The sequence below is a fragment of the Oryx dammah genome, unplaced genomic scaffold (assembly GCF_014754425.2).
Source record: "Oryx dammah isolate SB20612 unplaced genomic scaffold, SCBI_Odam_1.1 HiC_scaffold_21, whole genome shotgun sequence".
NCBI classification, from domain to species: Eukaryota; Metazoa; Chordata; class Mammalia; order Artiodactyla; family Bovidae; genus Oryx; species Oryx dammah.
Genome location: NW_024070205.1, coordinates 29,559,798 through 29,580,140, shown reverse-complemented (window position 1 = coordinate 29,580,140; position 20,343 = coordinate 29,559,798). Strand labels below are relative to the sequence as shown.

The window sequence follows — 20,343 nt, the reverse complement described above, 5'->3', positions numbered from 1 at the left end:
GCCTCCTGCATTGGCAGACGGATTTTTTATCACTGAGCCACGTGGGAAGTCCCAAGAGAGGGGACTGAGCTCTCCAACCCCAAAAATAAGAGGCGGCAGAGGTCCCGAAGCCCCACAGAGGGCGCCTTCGTGGGAGGAGAGCTCCTCGAGGCCCAAGAGTCCTGGCTCTGGTTACTGACTGGTGAGACTTCTGGGGAACTCCAAAGGCCAGGTTCCTGCTTCAGGGACCAAGGTGCAGGCCAGACGGCCTGGGACAGATGGAGACAAGGATGGACACAGGGCAGCACCCAAAGTTAGCAAAGTTTGCTTCTTGGGCCAGTGTCCAAGTTGCCCCTGTGTTCTTTCCTTGATGGAATTTGTAGAGTTCCCAGAATCATATGGACTTTCCCCATTAGTTTGAAAACAGTTTTAAGCCTCAATAAAAATAGGGGGAAAAAATTCCAAGATAATTCTGCCAGGGTTTTGTTGTTTGTTGTTTCCCCAAATGAGAAAAACCAAAGGAGTTTTCCTGCCAGATGTCGCTCACTGGTCATCATCAAGGTCTTTATGAACTGGCCAGGAAATATACATCCAGTAGCACTCCTGGCAGGCTTCGCTGGATAGAGAGGAAATGGGGAAGGGAATTGAAGTCCATGTCCACAGGAAACTGTTTAGTTCCATCCAAAGGCCAGCATTTGGCAAGCTTGTGTACTTTTATGGGGCTTCCCAGGTGGTGCTAGTGGTAAAGAACCTGCCTACCAAAGCAGGAGACTTAAGAACCCAGGTTCCATCCCTGGGTCAGGAAGATCCCCTTGAGAAGAGCACGGCAATCCACTCCAGTATCCTTGCCTGGAGAATCCCATGGACAGAGGAGTCTGGTGGATTACAGTCCAAGGGTCACAGAGTTGGACGTGACTTAGCACACACGCACACTCGTGGACTTTTATATGAAAGAGTTAGTCACTCAGTCATGTCCAACTCCATGAACTGTAGCCTGTCAGGCTCCTCTGCCCAAGGGATTCTCCAGGCAAGAATACTGGAGTGGGTAGCCATTCCGTTCTCCTGGGGCTCTTCCTGACCCAGAGATCAAAACCAGGTCTCCTGCACTGCAAGCAGATTCTTTACCATCTGAGCCAGCAAGGAAGCCTGGTAGTTTTATATGACAAGGAATAATTGAAAATAAAGCTCTGCATTTAAAAAGTCAGTTTTACATAAAAATTAAGAAAACATAAAGTCAGCTTCACAAAAAGTCAGTTTTCCTTAACTTGGCTTAATTAAAAAACAGAAAGCATTGGTTGCTATCTTAAGATTTAGGTGGTTGCACACCCTCTCTTCGAGGGAAGAAACGGCTTCCCTCCAGTTTCCCTCATCAGAGTAGTACTGCTGACACTTTCTGATTTCCAATGGACCATGCAGAACATCAGTCCACTTGTGTTTGTCACTTAAAATCTTAGGCTGGAAGTAGACACAACTTTCCTAAAGACACTAAGTTAATAAAAGGAAATTAGGATGACACCTTCCACCTGATGTGTTCATTTTTTTTTTTAACTGGAGGATAATTGTTTTACAATGCTGTGTTGGTTTCCGTCATACCATGTGAATCAGCGGTAAGTATACATACGTCCCTTCCATCTGTGTTCATGTTTAGTTGACAAACTCAGGGCACTCAGCTGCCAAGCTGCACTGTTTTGCTAAAGGGATTCCCCCAACACCCTGCTCCCAGTGGCTTTTTTTTCCCCTCTGAGGGAGTCTTCCAGCTTTGAAGACCTGGAGGAGAGACTGAAGAAATTAAAGGTGCAGCTTGGCCTCCAGCCTGACCTTGAGTCAGAAAGGGGGGACACTGCTGTCCCTGAGAGCCCAGGCCAGCAGAAGCAGAGTGGGCCCCACACAGGCCCAGAGCAGAGGACTCTGCCCCAAAGCCTGCATAGCAGGCATGGCTTCTGAGTCTGTGCATCTGGTCAGACCTCTGGGGAGCTGGAGCCTTCCTGTCAGGCCCCAGGGCTTCCCAGCGCCAGCTGCCTGGCATCTCCCAGGGACAGAAGCCCCCTGTCCACTTAAGCTGGGAGCCCCCGGCCCTCACTCCTCTGGCTTGCTCTCCTAGCTAGGACAGTTGATACTTCAGGGGCTGGTCTCTCCCTGTCATCTAGTCAGGCCCATCCGGCTCCTGGTCTCTCCCTCCAGGTTCCAAAAGACGTGCTGCTAGTTCAGTCTCTAGAACCCCTGCACGTGCACACCCCACGCCTGCCCCCAACCTGGCAGGCCCCAGCCCCCATGAAAGAAAAGCTGCTCAGTCAGGCCCTCCTAGGCCTGAGCCCCCAGGGCAGGGCCCCTGGCTGCTGGTCCCCACTCTACCCACCAAAGCAGTGCTGGGATCTCTGGCCCCTGCAGCCCCTCCTTCTGGCTCTGGGATGAACAAGAGCTGAGCACTGAGCCCTCAGATGGGCTGTCTTGGGCTCAGGTCTGGAGAGGGTCCTGGAGCCAAGCCTAAGCTCTCTGCCCCCAGCCTCATCTTCCTGCACCGTTTGCCCTTGGTGAGTGGCCACCTACTCAGATGCTCTGACACTGTCCTCTCCCCTGTGGAGCCATGCCCCATCTGCCCCCCACTCCACAGCTGGACCGACAGGCTCATCCAACAGAGGTCAGTAGACCCAGGCCGTCCCCAGAAGCATGGAGGGTGGGGGCCCTTCAGCATAGGCACACAGCTGCCTGCCCACTCCGCTGAGGCCAGGAGACATGCCATGAGCACTGGCTGGCCTGCCCCTTCCCAGAAAAGCAGGGTCAGCTGCATGATCTGGACAGAACTTGGAAGCAAGTTTTCAAGCCCAGTGGCACTGACAGAGCCCCAGCATCACCTGGGGGGGGTGGTAAGTGGCGCCTGCGGGAGTGATTCTTGGAGGAAGAGCCACCCAGCTTGGCCTCGAGTGCCCTCTCATCCAGCAGGGGCTGGCCCTAGAGCAGAAGAAGGAGGGACATGGGAGCTGGCTGGGACCCTGGGCATACAGTGAGTTGAGAATCTTGTGGCTCTCACCCGCCTCCTCTGGGCAGCACCCCACGTGCTATGTGGCACCAGAGTGGAGTGGCCAAGGCCTCAGCTCCTGTGGACACTGCTGTCATGGGCTCAGGCAAGCTTCTGGCCACCCCTACTGTCCCTGTGCTTGTGCACACATCAGGGGGGAATGGTGGAGGTGGGGACTTTCCTTCCTGCAGGCTCTCGTGTCTGTGACTAGGATGACATAATTTGTTGTGGGTGTATTCCCTGACACTTCTGAAATGTGAGTGATGAGTGCCAGGGATTTTAATTCCTGGTCAGTGAGGAGGGGTCACATCCGTCCCACATGGTCCTGCCCAGGAAACCTCAGCCTCTCTCCCTCCTTGAGAAGGGGGCTGTCCCTAGAGCCCCCTGCCCACTGCTGGCACCCAAAAGCACGCCTCACCCTAACTACTGAGTTGCTGGGGCTGCATCTGCCTCCCACACAAGAGTTGGAACCTGTGGGGTGGGGTCTCCCAGAGGGTCCCCACCTTACCACACTCACCTCTAGAGAGAGCTATGACTTCCACTGACATTTTTGTTTTAATGGAGTTTGAAAAAATTTTTTCATCCCAGGAGAAAAGCACAAACACACAGCTGTCGCCCTTTAGCTTCCTGAACTGCCCCCTCACCCCAGCAGGAGGCTATGAGGACTCACACGTCTCTCAGGGCGGCTGGGCTTCTGGCCCTGGCTCGACAGAGTTTATTACTGCCGCCATGGAAACAGCTCCTGCTCCAGGGAGACACCGCCAGCCGCCAGCCGTACCACCCACTCCTGGACATCCACCTCCCGGAGACCTAGATCCAAACCCAGTGGCCATCCAGCCTCCTCACAGATGGCCTTTGTCCATTACCTGGCTCTCACAAACTCCTGCCGTCAGGCAAGTCCTGGCTGCAGCGAAGATCCCACACAGGAAATCCTTGTCAAATTAGGAAGCAGCAGTCATCTGTAAGAACCATGCCTACACAACAACACTAGAGGAGCCTCTATTCGAGGCGTGCACCCCCCACCCCGCCCCCAGGAAGCAGCAGCTCCTCCCCCGCCCAGCCTACTCCTGCTGCATGGACCTGGCCCTGTGGGTCACGACTTCTTGCCGGCCCTAACTTTCAGGTGCGCGGGGATGCTCGGGGTTGCCTTGGGAAGTGGCACGTGTAAGTCCCTGCAGGCCTCAGCCTGGGCCCTGACCCAGAGTGGACCATGGAGCCAGGGCTTATGAGTCAGGGGAGGTGGAGGGAAGGGGTGGGGTCAAGACAAAGCTATTTCCTGGAGACTTTCCAGATGTAGCCTGGACTCTAAGACCTTTGAGAACTGCCTGGGATGATGCAAAGGCTGCCCTTTCAAGACAAGGGCTTCCAAGAGAGGCATTCCTAGGCCTGGAGATGACCTAGGGCTCCTGTCTCTGGGCCTCAGTGTCCAGCAGAGATGAGGCGAGGCAGGGAGTAGGGCTGGATCTTCCAGCTGCTCTGCCCTCTCTCAGGGATGGAAGCATGTTTGGGGAGAAGGGGCTCACCACTCGTCTTTAACGTGTGACTGAACCCCTGGGAAACCGCCTGTCAGAACTCCTGATTTTTCTCCTGTCGCCTGTGCAGAGCGCTGCAAGCTGGGCTTGTGAGTACAGCATGGAAGGAGGCCCTCCCTGGGTGCCTAGTGGGCTGGCACCTACAGAGCACCCAGGGATCGGGGTGGGGAACTCAGGCCTCCACAGGGGAAATCCTGCCCCTCAGGGGTGGATCAGGCCTAGGTTCAGACCCAGGGAGGGTCCAGGCCCTGGTCAGTGCTGTCTGGGACCTTGGGACCCTGATGTTCAGGCTCACCAGCCACAGGTGAGCTGCTCACCAGCCATCTCCTGCTAAGATCACAGGAGCCTCTGATCCTCAGCTGACCACTGAGCACCAGTCAGGGTGCAAGCAGAAACCTTCAGTGGCACAGGCCACAGTGCCAGGCTTCCCTGTGGCTGCCTCAAGAGGATGGGGGGACATGGAGGAGAAACAACATCTATCCAGTAGGCCCCTCAAGCCTGGCCTGGACAGGCACTATCATCTGCCTTGGGGTTAATTCACCACCTGAGCCCTGCTCCCCATCCTGCTCATACAGGCAGTGTGTGTATGTGGTGGCGGGACACAGAAACACCAAGCACACTGACCTGGTGGGTGCTGCAGGCCTTGGGTGCCTGGGTGGGAGCCATAGGATGCTCAGAGGTAGGTGTCTGGGAAAATGGTGGCAGATCAGCTTGCTAGAAGCCACCCCCCGCCCCCAATACACTCACCAGGCCAGGCAGACTGAGCTGCCATCTGGGGCCCCAAGACCACCTCTCAGCCCTGCAGTTGCTTGGATTAGGGGTTCTCCTTCCCATTAGCAGGGGGCAGCATAGCCAAACTGAAGCTGAGGGAGTAGAGGTAGGGGTCCCAACAATGCCCTCAGAATCAGGGCCTGGACTCTCTGAAGAGGAGGTGCACAGAGGAGCCACAGTGTCCTGTGACCCAGTGCTGGGAAGGGATGGCTCTCCTTCCTCCCCAGCACCAGGTGGGGTACCAGCCTCTCCTACCAGAGCCCTTTCTTTTACTTGAAACCTTTCACGGGGCTGGTGTGTTTTGACAAGGAGTAAAGATTTTAGAAAAGGCAGAGGAACCAGAGATCAAATTGCCAACATCCACTGGATCATCAAAAAAGCAAGAGAGTTCCAGAAAAACATCTATTTCTCTTTATTGACTATGCCAACGCCTTTGACTGTGTGGATCACAATAAACTGTGGAAAATTCTGAAAGAGATGGGAATACCAGACCACCTGACCCGCCTCTTTTGAAACCTATATGCAGGTCAGGAAGCAACAATTAGAACTGGGCATGGAACAACAGACTGGTTCCAAATAGGAAAAGGAGTACGTCAAGGCTGTATATTGTCACCCTGCTTGTTTAACATATATGCAGAGTACATCATGAGAAACGCTGGGCTGGAAGAAGCACAAGCTGGAATCAAGATTGCCGGGAGAAATATCAATAACCTCAGATATGCAGATGACACCACCCTTATGGCAGAAAGTGAAGAGGAACTAAAAAGCCTCCTGATGAAAGTGAAAGAGGAGAGTGAAAAAGTTGGCTTAAAGCTTAACATTCAGAAAACTAAGATCATGGCATCTGGTCCCATCACTTCATGGGAAATAGATGAGGAAACAGTGGAAATAGTGTCAGACTTTATTTTTTGGGGCTCCAAAATCACTGCAGGTGGTGACTGCAGCCATGAAATTAAAAGACGCTTACTCCTTGGAAGAAAAGTTATGACCAACCTAGATAGTATATTGAAAAGCAGAGATATTACTTTGCCAACAAAGGTCCATCTAGTCAAGGCTATTGTTTTTCCAATAGCCTTGGCTAGATGTGAGAGTTGGACTGTGAAGAAAGCTGAGTGCTGAAGAATTGATGCTCTTGAACTGTGGTGTTGGAGGAGACTCTTGAGAGTCCCTTGGACTGCAAGGAGATCCAACCAGTCCATCCTAAAGGAAATGAGTCCTGGGTATTCATTGGAAGGACTGATGCTGAAGCTGAAACTCCAGTACTTTGGCCACCTCATGCGAAGAGTTGACTCATTGGAAAAGACCCTGATGCGGGGAGGGATTGGGGGCAGGAGGAGAAGGGGACAACAGAGGATGAGATGGCTGGATGTCATCACCGACTCGATGGACATGAGTTTGAGTGAACTCTGGGAGTTGGTGATGGAGAGGGAGGCCTGGCGTGCTTCGATTCATGGGGTCACGAAGAGTTGGACATGACTGAGTGAACTGAACTGAACTGAACTGAAAGCACTCTCAGGAGACTGCAGGGCTGAGTTTACATCTGATTTATTGTATTTTGTTGTAAAGGCTGGGTCATTAGTGGGGAAGATGAAAAGTGAGCACTGAGTCAGCGCAGGTGTGGAGGAGGTGCCTGTGGGGCCAAGTGGCAGCAGCACTGCCCACCCTTGGGACTTGTCTGGTAGCCCCAGCACAGTAAGGAGTGACAGGAGGTGGACACTGCAGGGACAGCTGGGGTGCAGCACCCAGAGGCACCTGGCCTGTCCCTGCCCCAGCACAGAGGCCCTCCACCCAGCAAAGGGAAAACCCCCTGCAAGTGCCAGCCTTGGGGCCCTGCAGGAACAGGCTCTTGTCGCATTCTTCCCAAAAGGTGCCACCTGGGTCCCAGAGGCTGTGGCTGGGCCCACGAGGGTTCTGGATAGGAAGGCAGGGCCACTGTTCCCAGCAAGCAAAGCACTGCCCCCAAGACAGCTGAGCATGCCAGTGAAGACTGCCTCTCCAGCCACCCAGCTGCTAACCACAGGATCTACTGCCAGCACTTTCCCGCCCCTTTTCCTGACACTATCCCCTCCAGAAAACCTTTGGGACCTGGCCAGAGCCAGCTCCTTCCCTTCCCACCCTGGACCCGAGTGGCTGGTGGGACTCAGAACGGCCATCTGGACCAAGCTCCCTCACAGATGCCAGCCTTTGCCACCAGAGGTGCTGGCCTCTAACACAAGTGGGAGGCCCGGCTGTCCAGACGCCCTGTGGCCCTGGGTCCAGAGCCATCTGGAGTCTGATGTTCTCAACGGGCCCCCTGACGCCTTTTCCATCTCCCCGCTAAATCCTGCCCAAAGGACACCACCGAGTGCCCAGGTCTGGACCGGGCAGGGGAGGGAGTCGCAGCGGCACGCGCTGCTGCCATAGCTACGGCGGAAGGTGAGGCGAGGCTGCGTCCTGGAGGGCGGACGCCGGAGCGGGGCGCGCTCCTGCGCGGGGGTCCCGCGGGCCTAAGGCCGGACAGCATCCCATCCCCGGGTCAAGACCCACCGGGCTCAGGAGAAGGGGGCCCTCGGGTGCGCGGGCGCGACCGGCTCACGGTTCCCGGCCCCCAGTCCTCTGCAGCTGGGGACGCGGGGCACGGCTGCGCTCGCCTTCGGGTGTGCAGGCCTTGGCTGACAGCGCCCTCTCGCGGCCCGAGCGGAAGGCTGCGGTCACGGTCACCAGGTAGGCGGTGCCGGGCGCCAGGCCCTGAAGCGTGGTGCTGTTCTCGCCCGCCGGTACCTCCACGCTCTGCGCGGCCCCGCCCCGCAGGGGCCCGATCTGCACGTGGTAACCGAGCGCTGCGTCCGGGCCCAGCGCCGGGGCCCAGCTCACGCGCAAGCTGCGCGGCCTGGTGTGCGAGACGACGATGAGCTCCGGCCCGGTCTCCTCTGCGCGGGCGTGGGGGTGGGGGTGCGAGAAGTGCCCGTGAGCAGGAGGCGGCCGCGGCGCTCAGCCGGACCCGTACCCCCAGCCCGCCCGGCCCTGTGCCCCGCCTCACCTGGCAGCGTGCGCACCCGTAGGTGCTGTGATCTTAAGAGCCGCACGTTGGACTCTGGCACCAGAGCTACGTCGTAGTCCGTGTCTGGGTCCAGACCGGTCCAGGCCCAGCCCGTGGCGTTCCCTGGCAGCTGCTGACGGCGCGCGGCCCCCGGATCCGTGATGGGAGCCAGCTCTAACACGTAATAGCCTGAGTCTGCCGTCAGTAGGGACGGCCAGGCCAGGCGGAAGCCGCTGGACGTAACCTCGGAGGCATGGAGCTGCTGCGGCCACATCGCATCTGAGCGGGGTGCAGAGGGTCAGAGGACAGAGGTGGCTTCTCGTGCGGGTCTCTGACTGTTGACTCGGGGTAGACTCCCAGAGCCTTGGAGCAGGAGCGCTGGGAGCAAGGCTAGCCTCGGCCACGCCTACCAGATGCTAAGGATCCGCCAAAGCGCGCTGGCGCCAGGCTGGAGGAAGGACATGAGTGCAACCAGCCCCCCCACCTCCCCCGCCTTCGGCCGCTTCAGGAGCTTCCCTCCCCACCTCAGCTCCAAACTCAGACCAGTGGAGAGTTATAGCGGCCACCTCCCACCCAGCACTCAGGCCAGTGGGCTGGACAATGGGCCCTCAAGGGTGGCAGGGTTCAAAATGATGTCAGAGGATGCCCTCCCCACCATTCTGGGCAGCACGAGTGAACAGCACGGGGTCAAGGATCAGTTCTGCTTTGGAGAGTCAAGGAAAAGGGGACCCACAGTACAGCCAGGAGAGGAGAGGCTACTGGAGAATGTCCTGAGGGGTAGGAGAGATGTGACAAGCCTAAGGGCAGCTGGACCTGGAGGAGAGTGTGGTGGGGGGACCCTAGGGTGGGACCCCCAAACATTACTCCTGAGCTTTGATGCCAAGCCCCAGAGGGTCATCTCAGTGATCTGGCAGGTGGGTGAGGCTAACAGATGTCTATACAGGATTAAGTCAGGACCCGATGCTGTGAATGCTGGGTGCCCAGCTGTCTGGCTGGCACTCCCCTTGCCCATCGCCACACACAGACCCTGCCCCCAATCCCAGGAGAGCCACCCTACTGCCTCACTGCCCTGCAGCCTTGGGCTTTTCCTCTCCAGCTGCTTGCCCTTTCTCCTGCTGTCCCCTTCAGGCTCAACCCTAGCAGCTGACCCATGGGCCACCAGGGCCAGATGCCCTGGAGCAGATCTTCAGAAAGACCCTCTACCTCCCTCCAACCCACAGTCCAACTCCTTCTGGTTTCAAGTGGATGATTAACTGCAGACCAAAATTCAGGAAGACCCTGGGTTGTTGGCATTTTTTCAGCGGCTACAGCAAACCCTGCCAGTGACCAGGCCCTTTAACTCCACCTCCCTCTCCTCCCTGTCCCTCTCATTAGCTGGGTCAGAGGGATCCAGAAGAAAGTCCGTGGGGAGCTGCTAGCCCCTGCAGCAGGCTCTCCCAGGCCCAGCCTCCTTTCCAGCAATGCCCAGTAGTGCAGTCTCGCTCAAACCCCCTTCCCCTGGGGAAAGTAGGGACCCAGCTCTGGTTGGGGGCACTCTCTGCCCTTCCTGCCGTGGCCCTCCCCATTTCTCCAGGCATGGTGGGCCCATGTGCAGAGCTCTCAGGCTTGAAACCTCCTTCTCTACCTCTCCACATAGCCACAAGGCACATCTGCTCAGATCTAGCCCCCGGGTCCCTCAGACCTCACCAAACCCCCTACTCTCCAGTAGGGAGCTCACCTGGAGGTGTTTCCTCAGACCTGTCCTCTGTCCTACCTCAGCCCAGGTGGTGGGACCTCTGTGGTGACCAGTTGGAGTGTGTCCCTGGAGAAGCCGGGTGTGCAGCCCTGGCCTCTGCTCCAGGCATGTGAGTTCCTCCTGGAGTCTTCCCAGCCCTCTTCCCGAATTCCCAGCTGGGGTTCTCCAGGCCCCCTCCCACCTACCGAGGATGGAGCCCCTCAGTGCCTGGGTGATGATGTGCAGGTCATCCACATCCACAAAGTGCAGGTGTTTCTCAGCGGGGGCCGAAGCGGCGGCAGACAGCTCCAAGAGGTTGCCCCGGCCAGTGCTGACGATGAAGACAGTGACCCCCAGGTCCTTCAGCTCCTGCATGGGGGGCCCCACGGGGTCGCTGGAGCCGCCGTCTGTCACCCACACCAGCACCTTGGGCACTCCCGGCCGGGCCCCTGCCGCCTTGGCAAACAGTTGCTCCTTGGCGTATGCCAGTGCCAGGCCAGTGTTGGTGTCACCCATGCGCTGCGCTGCAGCCCGTATGGCGTCCTGGACAGCTGAGCCTGAGCTGTGCTGGCTGAAGGGGAACTCGGTGTGCGGTTGGCTGCCCACGTGCACCAGGCTGGCACGCAGGGCTCCAGGACCCACGGGCAGCAGGGCTGCCAGCTGCCCCAAAAACTCCCGAACTCGGGAAAACTCATAATGAGACACGCTGGCTGAACTGTCCAACAGAAACAGCAGGTCCCCCTGAAGGGCAGATGCCGGAAGGCCTGGGGAAGAGGGGAAGGTTCAGCCCCTGGTGGTGGCCCCCAGACAGCCCCACACCCAGGGCAGAACCCCCAGGGCCTGAAATTTCCCTAAGCTGTCACTCGCCCTTACCCAAGGAAGCCCAGAAGGCCAGCTCAGCTACACCTCAAAGGTCCTAGGATGGCACCCCAGTGGGAGAGGGGCAGTAAAGCCAACAGGAGGTCCGAACCCTCAGCAATTCCACTTCTACACCCTGGCCACATACCAGGGGGTCCCTCTGGGCTCCTGTCTCAACTGCAAAGGAAAGTTGACCCCTCCAAGCCCCCACCCCTTCCCTGTCTTCAGCGGAATCTGGGCGAGCTGGAGCTCAGTGTCCTGGCCCCGCCCCCAGGAGCCGTGGGTGGATAGATCTGGGCCACTGGGGCCTGACTTCCTAGAAGTAGTCTACACAGCTCTCCCTCCAGGTAAGGCAAGTGGTGGCGGGTGGGGTGGAGGCATTCGGCAACTGGGGAGACTGAGGACAGAGGAGGAGGCACGGGGAAGACAGAGCACTGACTGCAGCCTCTCCCACAGTCCAGAAGGCTGGGTTGGAGTCCTGACCCCACTTACAGATGATGTCATCCCTGCCTGGGCCCCATCCTCTGCTCTGTCCGGACCCAGGAAGCAGGTTACCTGCTGCAGCAGCCTGAGGGCCCGATCACCCCTCAGGCGACTACGCCTTGCTCTCCTCTCCCCAGGGAGAAAATGGGCCCCTGGGTCACGAGCAGACAGCGGCTTGGGGTGTCTCGGGCCTGGTACTAGCCTTGGGGCCTCAGTTTCCCTAAACCTAGTTGAACGACGCCAACCCTCTTACCATCCTTCGTCTAAGGGTCATTCCAAGCAAAGGGAAAACTGAGGCAGGAACAAGCGTCCCCGATTGGCACCTCCCACTCCTCCGATCAGGCCCTAAAATCCCTCCGAGTTGCCGGCGGGGCCTGCGCCTCACGTGGGTGGGGTCCCCTGCCAGCCGCCCCGGCCCCGAGCAGCGGAAGGAGAGCGTGGCTCAGCGCGGACATCAGACGGTGGACGGGCACAGAGAGCCGAGCCTGACCCAGCCGCCCGCCTCACTCACCACGTTCCGCGCCGCTCCGGGCCAGCCGCAGGCTCAGAGCCAGGCCGATCACCGTCCAGGGCAGCATCGCGCGCGACGGGACGGCAGCGCTCTCCCTGCACTGGTGTTTCGCTCGCTCCTGGGCTGTGGGGCGCGCGGCCGCACGGGTCGGACCCGGGCCCCGCCCCCTGGAGGCCCCGCCCACCGCGGCCCGCCCCGAGGTCCCTCGGAGGCGCGCGCGCGCGCTGCCCCGCGTCCGGAGGAGCACTAGCCCTGGGGAGGCGCACGCTCTCGAGGCCCAGGTGCGCGGCGACATGCTCCATTCATACGCGCGTGGCATGCACACACATAAACTCTTCGGTCTCCCTTTGGGCTGTAAGGCCTTGGAGTCTGCCCTGCTTCTACCCTCTGCCCCCTTCCCCAGCCAGAAGCAGAGCAGGGAGCCACCAAGCTGGATCATCCCTAGGCTTGCTGTCCTTGTATCCTCAGCGCTGGGAGTCCCTGAAGCCAAGTCCAAGAGAGCCCCAGAAGGTGTGAGAGTGTGGGGGTGACACCAAAAGCAAGGCTTGGGAAGGGGCAGGTGTATGAAAGCAGAGATCAGGAGGGCAGAACTTAGAAAGTTGGGAGAGGAGAAAAAACCTTAGGCATTCAAGGAGGGGTTTCTGAGGGGACACAAAGACCCCACCTCACCAGGCTTCTTGGAGGAAGAGGCATACAGCTGAGGATGGCTGATTCAGGCCTGTCCTATGTGACCATGCTGGGCCTACAGTTGTCCCCAGTAAGAGGCTCAGGGCCAAGGCTGAGGCCAAACTCCAGGACTGAGGATAGACCCTCCCCAGCAGCGCACTGGGGAAGCCCTCCAGGGACTCCCTGTGACCAGGAAACTTGCAGCTCGATCTTGGCTGGACCAGAGCAGAGGTGGCTGCCTGCAGGGGTCATCCTGATGGACACAGCCCCCCACCCCACTCCAGGGCAAATTCCTTGCCCTCAGGTGAGGCAAGGCTGGCAGAGTCCTGTGGGCAGGACTGCCCTCCTCCCTCCTAAGATGCCTTCCTGTGGGGTCACCACTGCCCTGTCTCAGCCACTCCTCTCTGAGGAGCTTGGTGACGGGTGGCGGGGCACAGGTCCTCATGGGGAGGCAGCAGGCCATCTCTGCCAGGATGTCCCCTCCCTTCCCCCCTGTCAGGAGGTGCTCAGCCCGGAGGACGGATGAAACTCAATGGTTTTCCTTCCTCCCTTTCTGTCAGGTGAGACGCCAGGCTGTGAGACAGGCCGGAGCTCTGACTTTGTCTAAAAAAGGAAGCAGCTCAGCTGAGCCTGAGTAGCTGGGGCAGGAACAAGCGAGAACTGTGTCCCTGCCACACCCCCCCCCTTGCCGGGAATCTTGGCAGTGACAGGGCTGGCTCAGCTCCACAGACCTCAGGCCTCAGCTAGGACCAGAGACTGCATGGTGTTTCCGCCTGGGCCCCGGGGGGCAACAGTGGGCTTGAACCCCCAAAGTTCAGGCTGTACCACCCAGAGGGATGGCTCCTGGCCCCCAGCCCTCCAAGCAGATGAAGCTGAGCAGGGCTGCTCTGGATATGGGGCCATGAGGGGAGGCAGCTGAAGACAATCTGGGGGCCCAGTGGGGGACTGACCCAAGTACATGCATGCAGACACACTTGGCTTATCCTTCATCTTGCTGGGCACCCACTAGCAGGGCACCAGGCCATGCTGGATCTGCCTTGTGGCCTCCCCACTCCTCACACCTCGGCTGTACTGCTGGGCTGACAGGGAAGTTTCCCTTCTGGAAAAACTGAGCTGCTCTTCTTGGCCATTACTCAAGCCCTTGAGGAAGCAGGCATCCTCCTCCCTCCAGCTCTCCATCAGGGGGAGAAAGGACAGGGGACCTGGCCTCGGCAGTGGTGATAAGGGCCTCTCTCCAGCCTTGGCTGAGCTCAGCCACCTGCTTTGGCTGAGAGCCCCTCCTGATGCTCATGCTGAGCTCTGATTTGCTTGCCAAAAGACTAAGACCATCCCACCCTCACTGGGTCAGCTCTGCCCCTCAGGCCCCCTGATCTGCCCTATGGCTCAGCCGGCTCTGCTGCCAGCATCACGGAGAGTCTCCTTTACCCTGCCCCTAGCCCAGCAGAGACGTGGGCAGACAAAGGTTCCTAGGGAACCTGGGGGTCAGCCAGGGGTGTGTAGTAATCCAGACCAGGGCTGGGCCTGAGGCAGACACCGGAGGAAGCACAAATATAATGGCCTGGAAACCTCCTCTCTGAAGGAAGACAGGCCTGGGGGCAGGAGAGGCAGAAAAGGACCAGAGGGGGCCAGGACACAGCTGGCCCCAGTCCCATGCCTCTCCCTCAACCGGAGCCAGCCCCTGCCTGACCCAGGTGTCCTGGGAACGAGGAGGAAGGACAGGGAGTCCCCAGTCGTCACTTCCTAGAACTCGCCCACCCTGCCTGTTGGTCCACGGGCAGATGGATGGGGATCCACAAAACCCAGGGACAACATTGCTCTCCAAGGCACTGCCCCTGCCCCCAGCCAGTCCACGGGAATGCGCCCTCCTCCACACCATCCACGCCTACGCAGAGAAGAAGGGCCTTTTGTCCCCAGCTAGCTGTGGTCATGTTGACCCCAGGGAAAAGGGCAGCTCCCGGGGCCTCTGACCCCACCCCTGACCCCAGCCTAGAGCCTGAGGGGCAGAGTGGCCTGGCCCCACCCCATCCCGTGGGGGTGCCTGTGCTGCTGGTTTTCATGTCAGTTGTACCTCACACAGGCACCCACACATGCTGGGAGACACAAAAACTGGAAGTAGGGGGCACCTCCTGTGGGCCTGGGATGAGTGGCCAAGCTCCAGGGCCCCTGACCACACCCAGCAGTCGGAGGAGCAGAGGGAGGGGGTGGCGTACCACCACTCGCCCCGCTGCTCCACCCACACATTCTTTCAGACTCGACCTGCCTGGTTGTGGTCAGGGACATGCCAGGGCCTGAGGGCCAGTCCTGGGGGTCTGATTGTCCCATTGTTTCACTTCCTAAGTGCCCCAGCTTGTTCCTGTGGCCCCAGAGACAACCCCTACCCAATCTTTCAGCCAGAGACACCCAGGGTGGCAGGTGGGCAGCCTGGTCACAGGGTGGGTGCCAACCCAGCTGCACTTATCCTTTATCTCCGTGCTGGGCCCAGTCACATGACAGATTCTGTCCTGGGGACGCACAGGCCCTGGGGACATGCAGGCCCTGGGCTCAGCCCATGTCCTCCCAGCCCTGCCAAGCTAGAAGAGGGATGGGAAGTGGCAAACTTGCAAAAATACGTGTCTATTCATTTTTCCTCTTGGAGGATAGGGTCATGTCAGAGCAGGTGGGCAGGAGCTAGAGGAAGTACCAGGGCTCCAGGATGAGGGCCTGCCAGTATGTATGAGGGCAGTAAGGAGGCCTGAGAGGCAGAAGGGCAGTGGTAGTGTTCATGGGGGAGGCAAGAACCCAGGGGGAGGGTGACATCAAGCCTTGTAGACTAGAGGCAGAAGGGCAGAGCTTGGAGGCAGAAAGGCAGGAGGGCATCCAGTTGTTCCTGGGTTTTCAGCCTGTGCAAGAACTGCACAGTGGTGCCCTTCATGAGGTGAGACCCCCCTCCCTAATTTGGGGTCCCTGTGCTGGAAACTTCTGCAACAGGGAGTGACTACCATGCCCTGTCTCGGCCCCAAGCAGGGTCCTGGCAAGCTTGTGTGGGGAAGGAGAGAGCAGGGAAGGACAGATTTGTGTCCACACCTTGGTAGGGGGCTCCCCAGGGGTGGGGGTGAGGCCCTGGGGCAGGGGGAGGGACCTCAGGGCCCAGAGCCAGCAGGGGGCTCTGCCTAGTCCTCCCCAGCCCACCCATCACAGCTCAGTTTCTGGCTGACATGCCTGTGTGGGGACAGGGCTCACAACTGTCACAGGGTGCCGGCTGTGGGGACACAATGGGCCCCTCCTAGCTGCTCCCCACTCAGGGTGTGCCTGCAGACACCTGAGTTGCCAGGAAATACTTTGTGAATGAATACACGGCCCTGGGCAGATCAGGAAACCTCGCAAAGCCCAGACTCGACACCTGTGGGGTCTGGAAAAAAGCCCCGCCAGGGATGTGAGGGCCGGCAGACAGAATGTAGGCACGCCCTCACATGCACACACACGTATACCCATACACAATGCACACACACATGCACCCACGGCCAGGTGCACAATGGCTGGGCAAGGGCCCGGATGCTTGCAGATATTTTTTTTGCCAAAGTGAGGGTCTCATCTTGACCCACCCAGTAGCTCAAGGCCTCTACCCTCTACTTTCCCCACCCTGACAGCTAACGCCCCAAAGCAGACCACTAGGCTCCTCTGTCAACCTTCCACAACCCCCCACAAGCGTTCCTTTTGTGAGCGGGCGGTAGCTAGAGCTGAGGCAGGCTGTCCCCAGGGCCAGCTGGAGGCCATGTGGGGTTTGGGTAGGCCTGGGAAGCCAGGATCCACCTTCTGAAAGGCAGCTCAGCAGCTGAGCTCCCCAGGGTGGCCTCCCCACCCCCACCAAGCCCAGCTGTTGTTTTGATGACTCCAGGGCCAGGCTGATCCTCAGGAGAGCCCTTATCCTCAACGCTTGGCCAGAGCAGCCCGACCCTAGGCAGGAGGGGAAGGAGGGCAGTCTCAGACCGGGAAAGCTCTCCTTGGGCATGGGGCAGCCAGCCAGGCTCCCGTGTGACTGGCCACAGACAATTGGAAAACCCCAAGGACTCCTGCTGGACCTGAGCCAAGCCCGCTCCGGGCTCTGTTCAAGCCACAGCTGAGCCTGAACCTTGGGCACATCTGGACCCTGGTCTCCTGGTCACAGGTGGAGTCCTGCTGGCAACACAGTGTGCTAGGACCTTCCCAAGGTCTTCCAGCTATTACTAGATTCTGGACACATTACAACAAATACATCTTTAATACACTGCTGGGCTTACAAGGAAGTAGATCTCTCCAAGCCCCCTCCCCTCCAAGAAACACTGAAAAGAAGTATATAAATAAACAAACTGAAGAACAGTGAACAGAAACCAGGATGCTGAAGTGAAACAAACAGGAAAGCAGAGAATTCCCTGAACACAGGATGGAGACCCACACCGCATGAGGGCCACAGGCCACGTGCATGGCAGGCTACCAACCAGATCCCTAATAGGCACACAGGCTGGGCATGCCTCACAAGGGCATCCTCTCTGGAGGGACACAGCCACAGAATTTTCACAGGTGTGGGCTGACGCTTACCAAGTACAAACATTCAAAGAAACAACATGCAGTTACTGAGCCAGCAGAAACAACAAATAACAGATTTAGACCCCAAGGCAAAGGAAGCATAGTTGCTAAGTGCAGACTATAAAATAACTCTGTGTGAAATGTTCCTGCTGGAATCCATGCACCAAGACCATCAAAATGATCAGATGTGAATGAATAAGAAATGAGACAGTGTAACTTTTGAGCTTCCCAGGTGGTGCTAGTGGTAAACAACCTACCTGCCAATGCAGGAGACCTAAGAGACAGGAGTTAGATCCCTGGGTTGGGAAGATCCCCTGGAGGGGGGCATGGCAACCCACTACAGTATTCATGCCTGGAGAATCCCATGGAGAGAGGAGCCTGGCAGGCTAGTGTTCCTAGGGTCGCAAAGAATTGGACACGATTTAGCACACAGACAGTATAACTTGTAGATGTGTGCTTAGTTGCTCAGTCGTGTCTGACTCTTTCGGACTCCATAGACTCTAGCCTGCCAGGCTCTTTTTGGATAGGAGGACAATCAGCAGATTAGACACAACCAGTGCTTAGTAAACTAGAAGAGGAAGATGAGGAAATTGCCCAAAACACGTGCAGCACAGGGAGACAAGGAGAAGGAAGACACAGAAGAGAAATGAACTGACAGAAGTAATAGGACGACAGGAAGTATTGATGTAGTAGGTGTTTCCCAAGAAAGAATATGTGGAATGAATGGGGCAGAAGTGAAGAAATAATGGTTGGGAATTCTCCATTACTGATGAAAGATGTGAATCCCTAGGAACGGAAAAAAACACACTGTGTATCAAAGGAATAAACCAGAAACATGCTTGAAAGCAAAAAACACAAAAGACGGAAAACATCTCAAAATTAGAGAAACTGACAGAGCCCTTGCTCTAACGCTGACGCAGGCCTCCGGCTGAGCCCTGCACACACTGCTGCTCTGGCCGTTGAACCTCTGGGACCGTGGAGTGTGGAAGTCGCCGGAGCGAGTCTCCCCAGCTCTACAACTCGCTGACCAGACGGCGGCCCGCAGGGTCCGCACGTGGTCGGGGCACAGGAGCCTTGGGCAGTCCCAGAGGCAGAAGCCAGGAAGGCTGCTTTTCTCAGAGTCTAGCCTCGCATCGCTTCTCTGAGGGCCATCTCCCTGCTCCCTGGGGGGCGTCCCAGCCCCTCGGCTGTTGCGGGGAGTGCGGGGTCGGGCGAGGGTGGCGAAGGGCCGCCCAGTTCCGGGAGAGTCCGGTGCCATCTCGCGGCACGTCGGAGCACTGCGCTCGCGCTTGCCCGGCAGGGATTTGAACGCAGACCCTTGAGCTCGCCAGCCTGGGGCCACTGATGGGGGACACGGGGTAGTTCGAGGGCCTCCGGGATTTGAAGAGGCGTCTGGCGTCACACCCAGGCGCAGAGCTGCTTCTCCCCGTCGGACTGGCGGCGGGGTCCGGGGCTCCAAGTGGGGGGCGGCAGCAGCGAGTGGAGGCGTCGGGCCAGGCGGGTGTGAGCGGCCGAGGCGAGCACCAGCAGCGGAGGCAGCGAGAGGAAGCCCGACACGATGACCGCCGCGGAGCCGCGGTCGGACAGCAGCGCGCGGCACGCGGGGCTGGGCGCCGGGTGGACCTGAGAACCAGGTGGATGGTCAGGCTGGGCGGTGGGGTGTCTCAGTTCCGGGGCGGGGCCCGAGGTCGGGCAGAGCACAGAGGGGGATGGGTAGGGTGCGGGGGCTGGGGCTGGCTGTGAGCCAGACATTTCCTAGCCGAGGATGGGAGATGGGGGACCCAGGCGGTAAATGACCCGAGTAGGAGTCTCCTGAGGAGAGGCTCAGAGAATAGCACGCTGGCTCCCCTACCTCCGCCTTCCTCCCCTCTGTGCTCTCCATGGTCCTTCCGTACGCTGGCATCTGACCCCGAAGCCCTACCTCGGGGTGCAGCCAGCTGGTATCAACCTTCTCTTCTGCAGCCAGCGTTTGGTTCCCCTCCCCTGCTGTATGCCTACAGAAAGAGGGACACGGGGCCCACCTGCCTATACCCTCCCCATCCCAGACCTAGCCGTAGCCCATTCCACAGGTGGGGAAACCCATCCCTGGGTAGGAGGGGTCTTCAGAGGGGCTGTGTTGGGGGGCCTGAGGGGTGGGGGCTGTGGACTGGTTGAATCCGACAATATCTTTATCTCCTCTTCCTGGAAGCCTTCTCCTCTCCCCACCCTGCCTAGCTGTCCAGGCCCTGGTGGCCCCTGGTACAAGGCTGAGAGGCCTCAAAGAAGGGAGACAGCCATCCCCTTGTTGGCAAACAAAAGCTCTTCTTTTGCTGTGGCCCATGGCAGGGCAGGGTGCTTGGCAGAAGAAAGGGCTCTTTAGGGAGGAGCACCCACACTCCCCAAGGACCCCAGACAGTTCCCCAGTCTTGCCCAGGGAAGGCTTAGCTCACCCTCGAGTGACACAGGAATCCCAGGTACACGACGGCAGCTGCAGGCAGCAGCACCAGCAGGAACACAGCTGCAGGCAGCAGCAGGTGGAGCAGGAGCCGGGCCAGGGCCCATCCTTGGAGCAGCAGGGTCCCCAGGCCTTGGGCAGCCAGGCTTGCCCACCCTGGGGACATCAGGTCTGAAGCCTGGCGGTCAGGAAGCCTCCGGGGCAGCATGGGTGCTGTGTCTGAAGGGTCTCCTCCCTCATCCTCCTCTGTCTCCCTCTCCTGATCACTCATGCCCTCAGCAGTGGGCCTGGTGGGCTCACAGCAGCAGTCACGTGGGAGGACTGAAGCCCCTCACCCCCGTCAGATTAGTAACCTTTTAACCCTAGGTCACCAGGTCAGATCTCTGCTCAGATTCTAGCAACCGAAGTGAACCCAGCTGGAGGGCAGGACCCTGGCCCAGGTAGGTCCACCCCTGACCATCCGTCTCCAGGGCCACACTTGAGCGGCAGGTCCCTATTGCCAGGCTGACCCTCTCTCTCTGCCAGGTTCCTACACCTCTGGCCCTGGCCAATCTCTCTGCCGGCCCCTGCGTGCTCTGGTCAGAGCCTTCACAGCTGTCCTGACAACTCTGCACTGGGCCCTCCTCCCTCTGGGTCCCGCCTTCTCCCGGCATCCAGCCCCTGCACACAATGACTTCATTTCATCAGTCTCAACTGGCAATTAATTGCCCCATCAGTAGCTGCCTCAGAGAGGTCAACACCCAACCCACCTCTCAGCCCTAGTCCCCCTGGTCCCTTCATCCCCCACACCTGGCCCCTCTCAGCATCAGAGAAACAGC

The 20,343-nt window shown here is 58.7% G+C and overlaps 2 protein-coding genes across 3 annotated transcripts; both read right to left on the bottom strand.

Annotated features, from left to right (window-relative positions):
- Nucleotides 1-206: 206 nt before the first annotated feature.
- On the bottom strand, nt 207-12,030 carry VWA1 (von Willebrand factor A domain containing 1). Of its 2 annotated transcripts, XR_005725072.1 has the most exons (6): nt 11,884-12,030; nt 10,238-10,795; nt 8,318-8,596; nt 7,139-8,207; nt 5,419-5,424; nt 207-218 (listed from the first exon to the last, which is right to left on the bottom strand). XR_005725072.1 is itself a non-coding variant. In XM_040264114.1 (4 exons), exons 1-4 carry the CDS (start codon nt 11,948-11,950, stop codon nt 7,870-7,872), a joined length of 1,242 nt encoding a protein of 413 aa, XP_040120048.1. In that variant the 5' UTR covers nt 11,951-12,030; the 3' UTR covers nt 6,828-7,869. The 2 variants fall into 2 exon arrangements, 1 of the variants encoding a protein (XP_040120048.1); XM_040264114.1 differs by lacking the exons at nt 207-218; nt 5,419-5,424 and having other exon boundaries at nt 6,828-8,207.
- Nucleotides 12,031-16,767: 4,737 nt separating this feature from the next.
- TMEM88B (transmembrane protein 88B) lies at nt 16,768-20,257 on the bottom strand. The gene is made up of 2 exons (XM_040264157.1): nt 19,521-20,257; nt 16,768-18,714 (listed from the first exon to the last, which is right to left on the bottom strand). The coding sequence occupies exons 1-2, from the start codon at nt 19,794-19,796 to the stop codon at nt 18,490-18,492; spliced, it is 501 nt and encodes a 166-aa protein (XP_040120091.1). The 5' UTR covers nt 19,797-20,257; the 3' UTR covers nt 16,768-18,489.
- Nucleotides 20,258-20,343: the final 86 nt, after the last annotated feature.

Bases quoted from the DNA above. Each gene is read 5' to 3' on its own strand.
- TMEM88B (XM_040264157.1), bottom strand. From the start codon at position 19,796: ATGAGTGATCAGGAGAGGGAGACAGAGGAGGATGAGGGAGGAGACCCT. The intron at 18,715-19,520 runs GTGAGCTAAGCC...CCTGGTTCTCAG, and splicing joins GATTCCTGTGTCACTCGAGG to GTCCACCCGGCGCCCAGCCC.
- VWA1 (XM_040264114.1), bottom strand. From the start codon at position 11,950: ATGCTGCCCTGGACGGTGATCGGCCTGGCTCTGAGCCTGCGGCTGGCC. The intron at 8,597-10,237 runs GTAGGTGGGAGG...CACCCCGCTCAG, and splicing joins ACTGAGGGGCTCCATCCTCG to ATGCGATGTGGCCGCAGCAG. The intron at 8,208-8,317 runs GTGAGGCGGGGC...ACGCCCGCGCAG, and splicing joins ACGGGTGCGCACGCTGCCAG to AGGAGACCGGGCCGGAGCTC.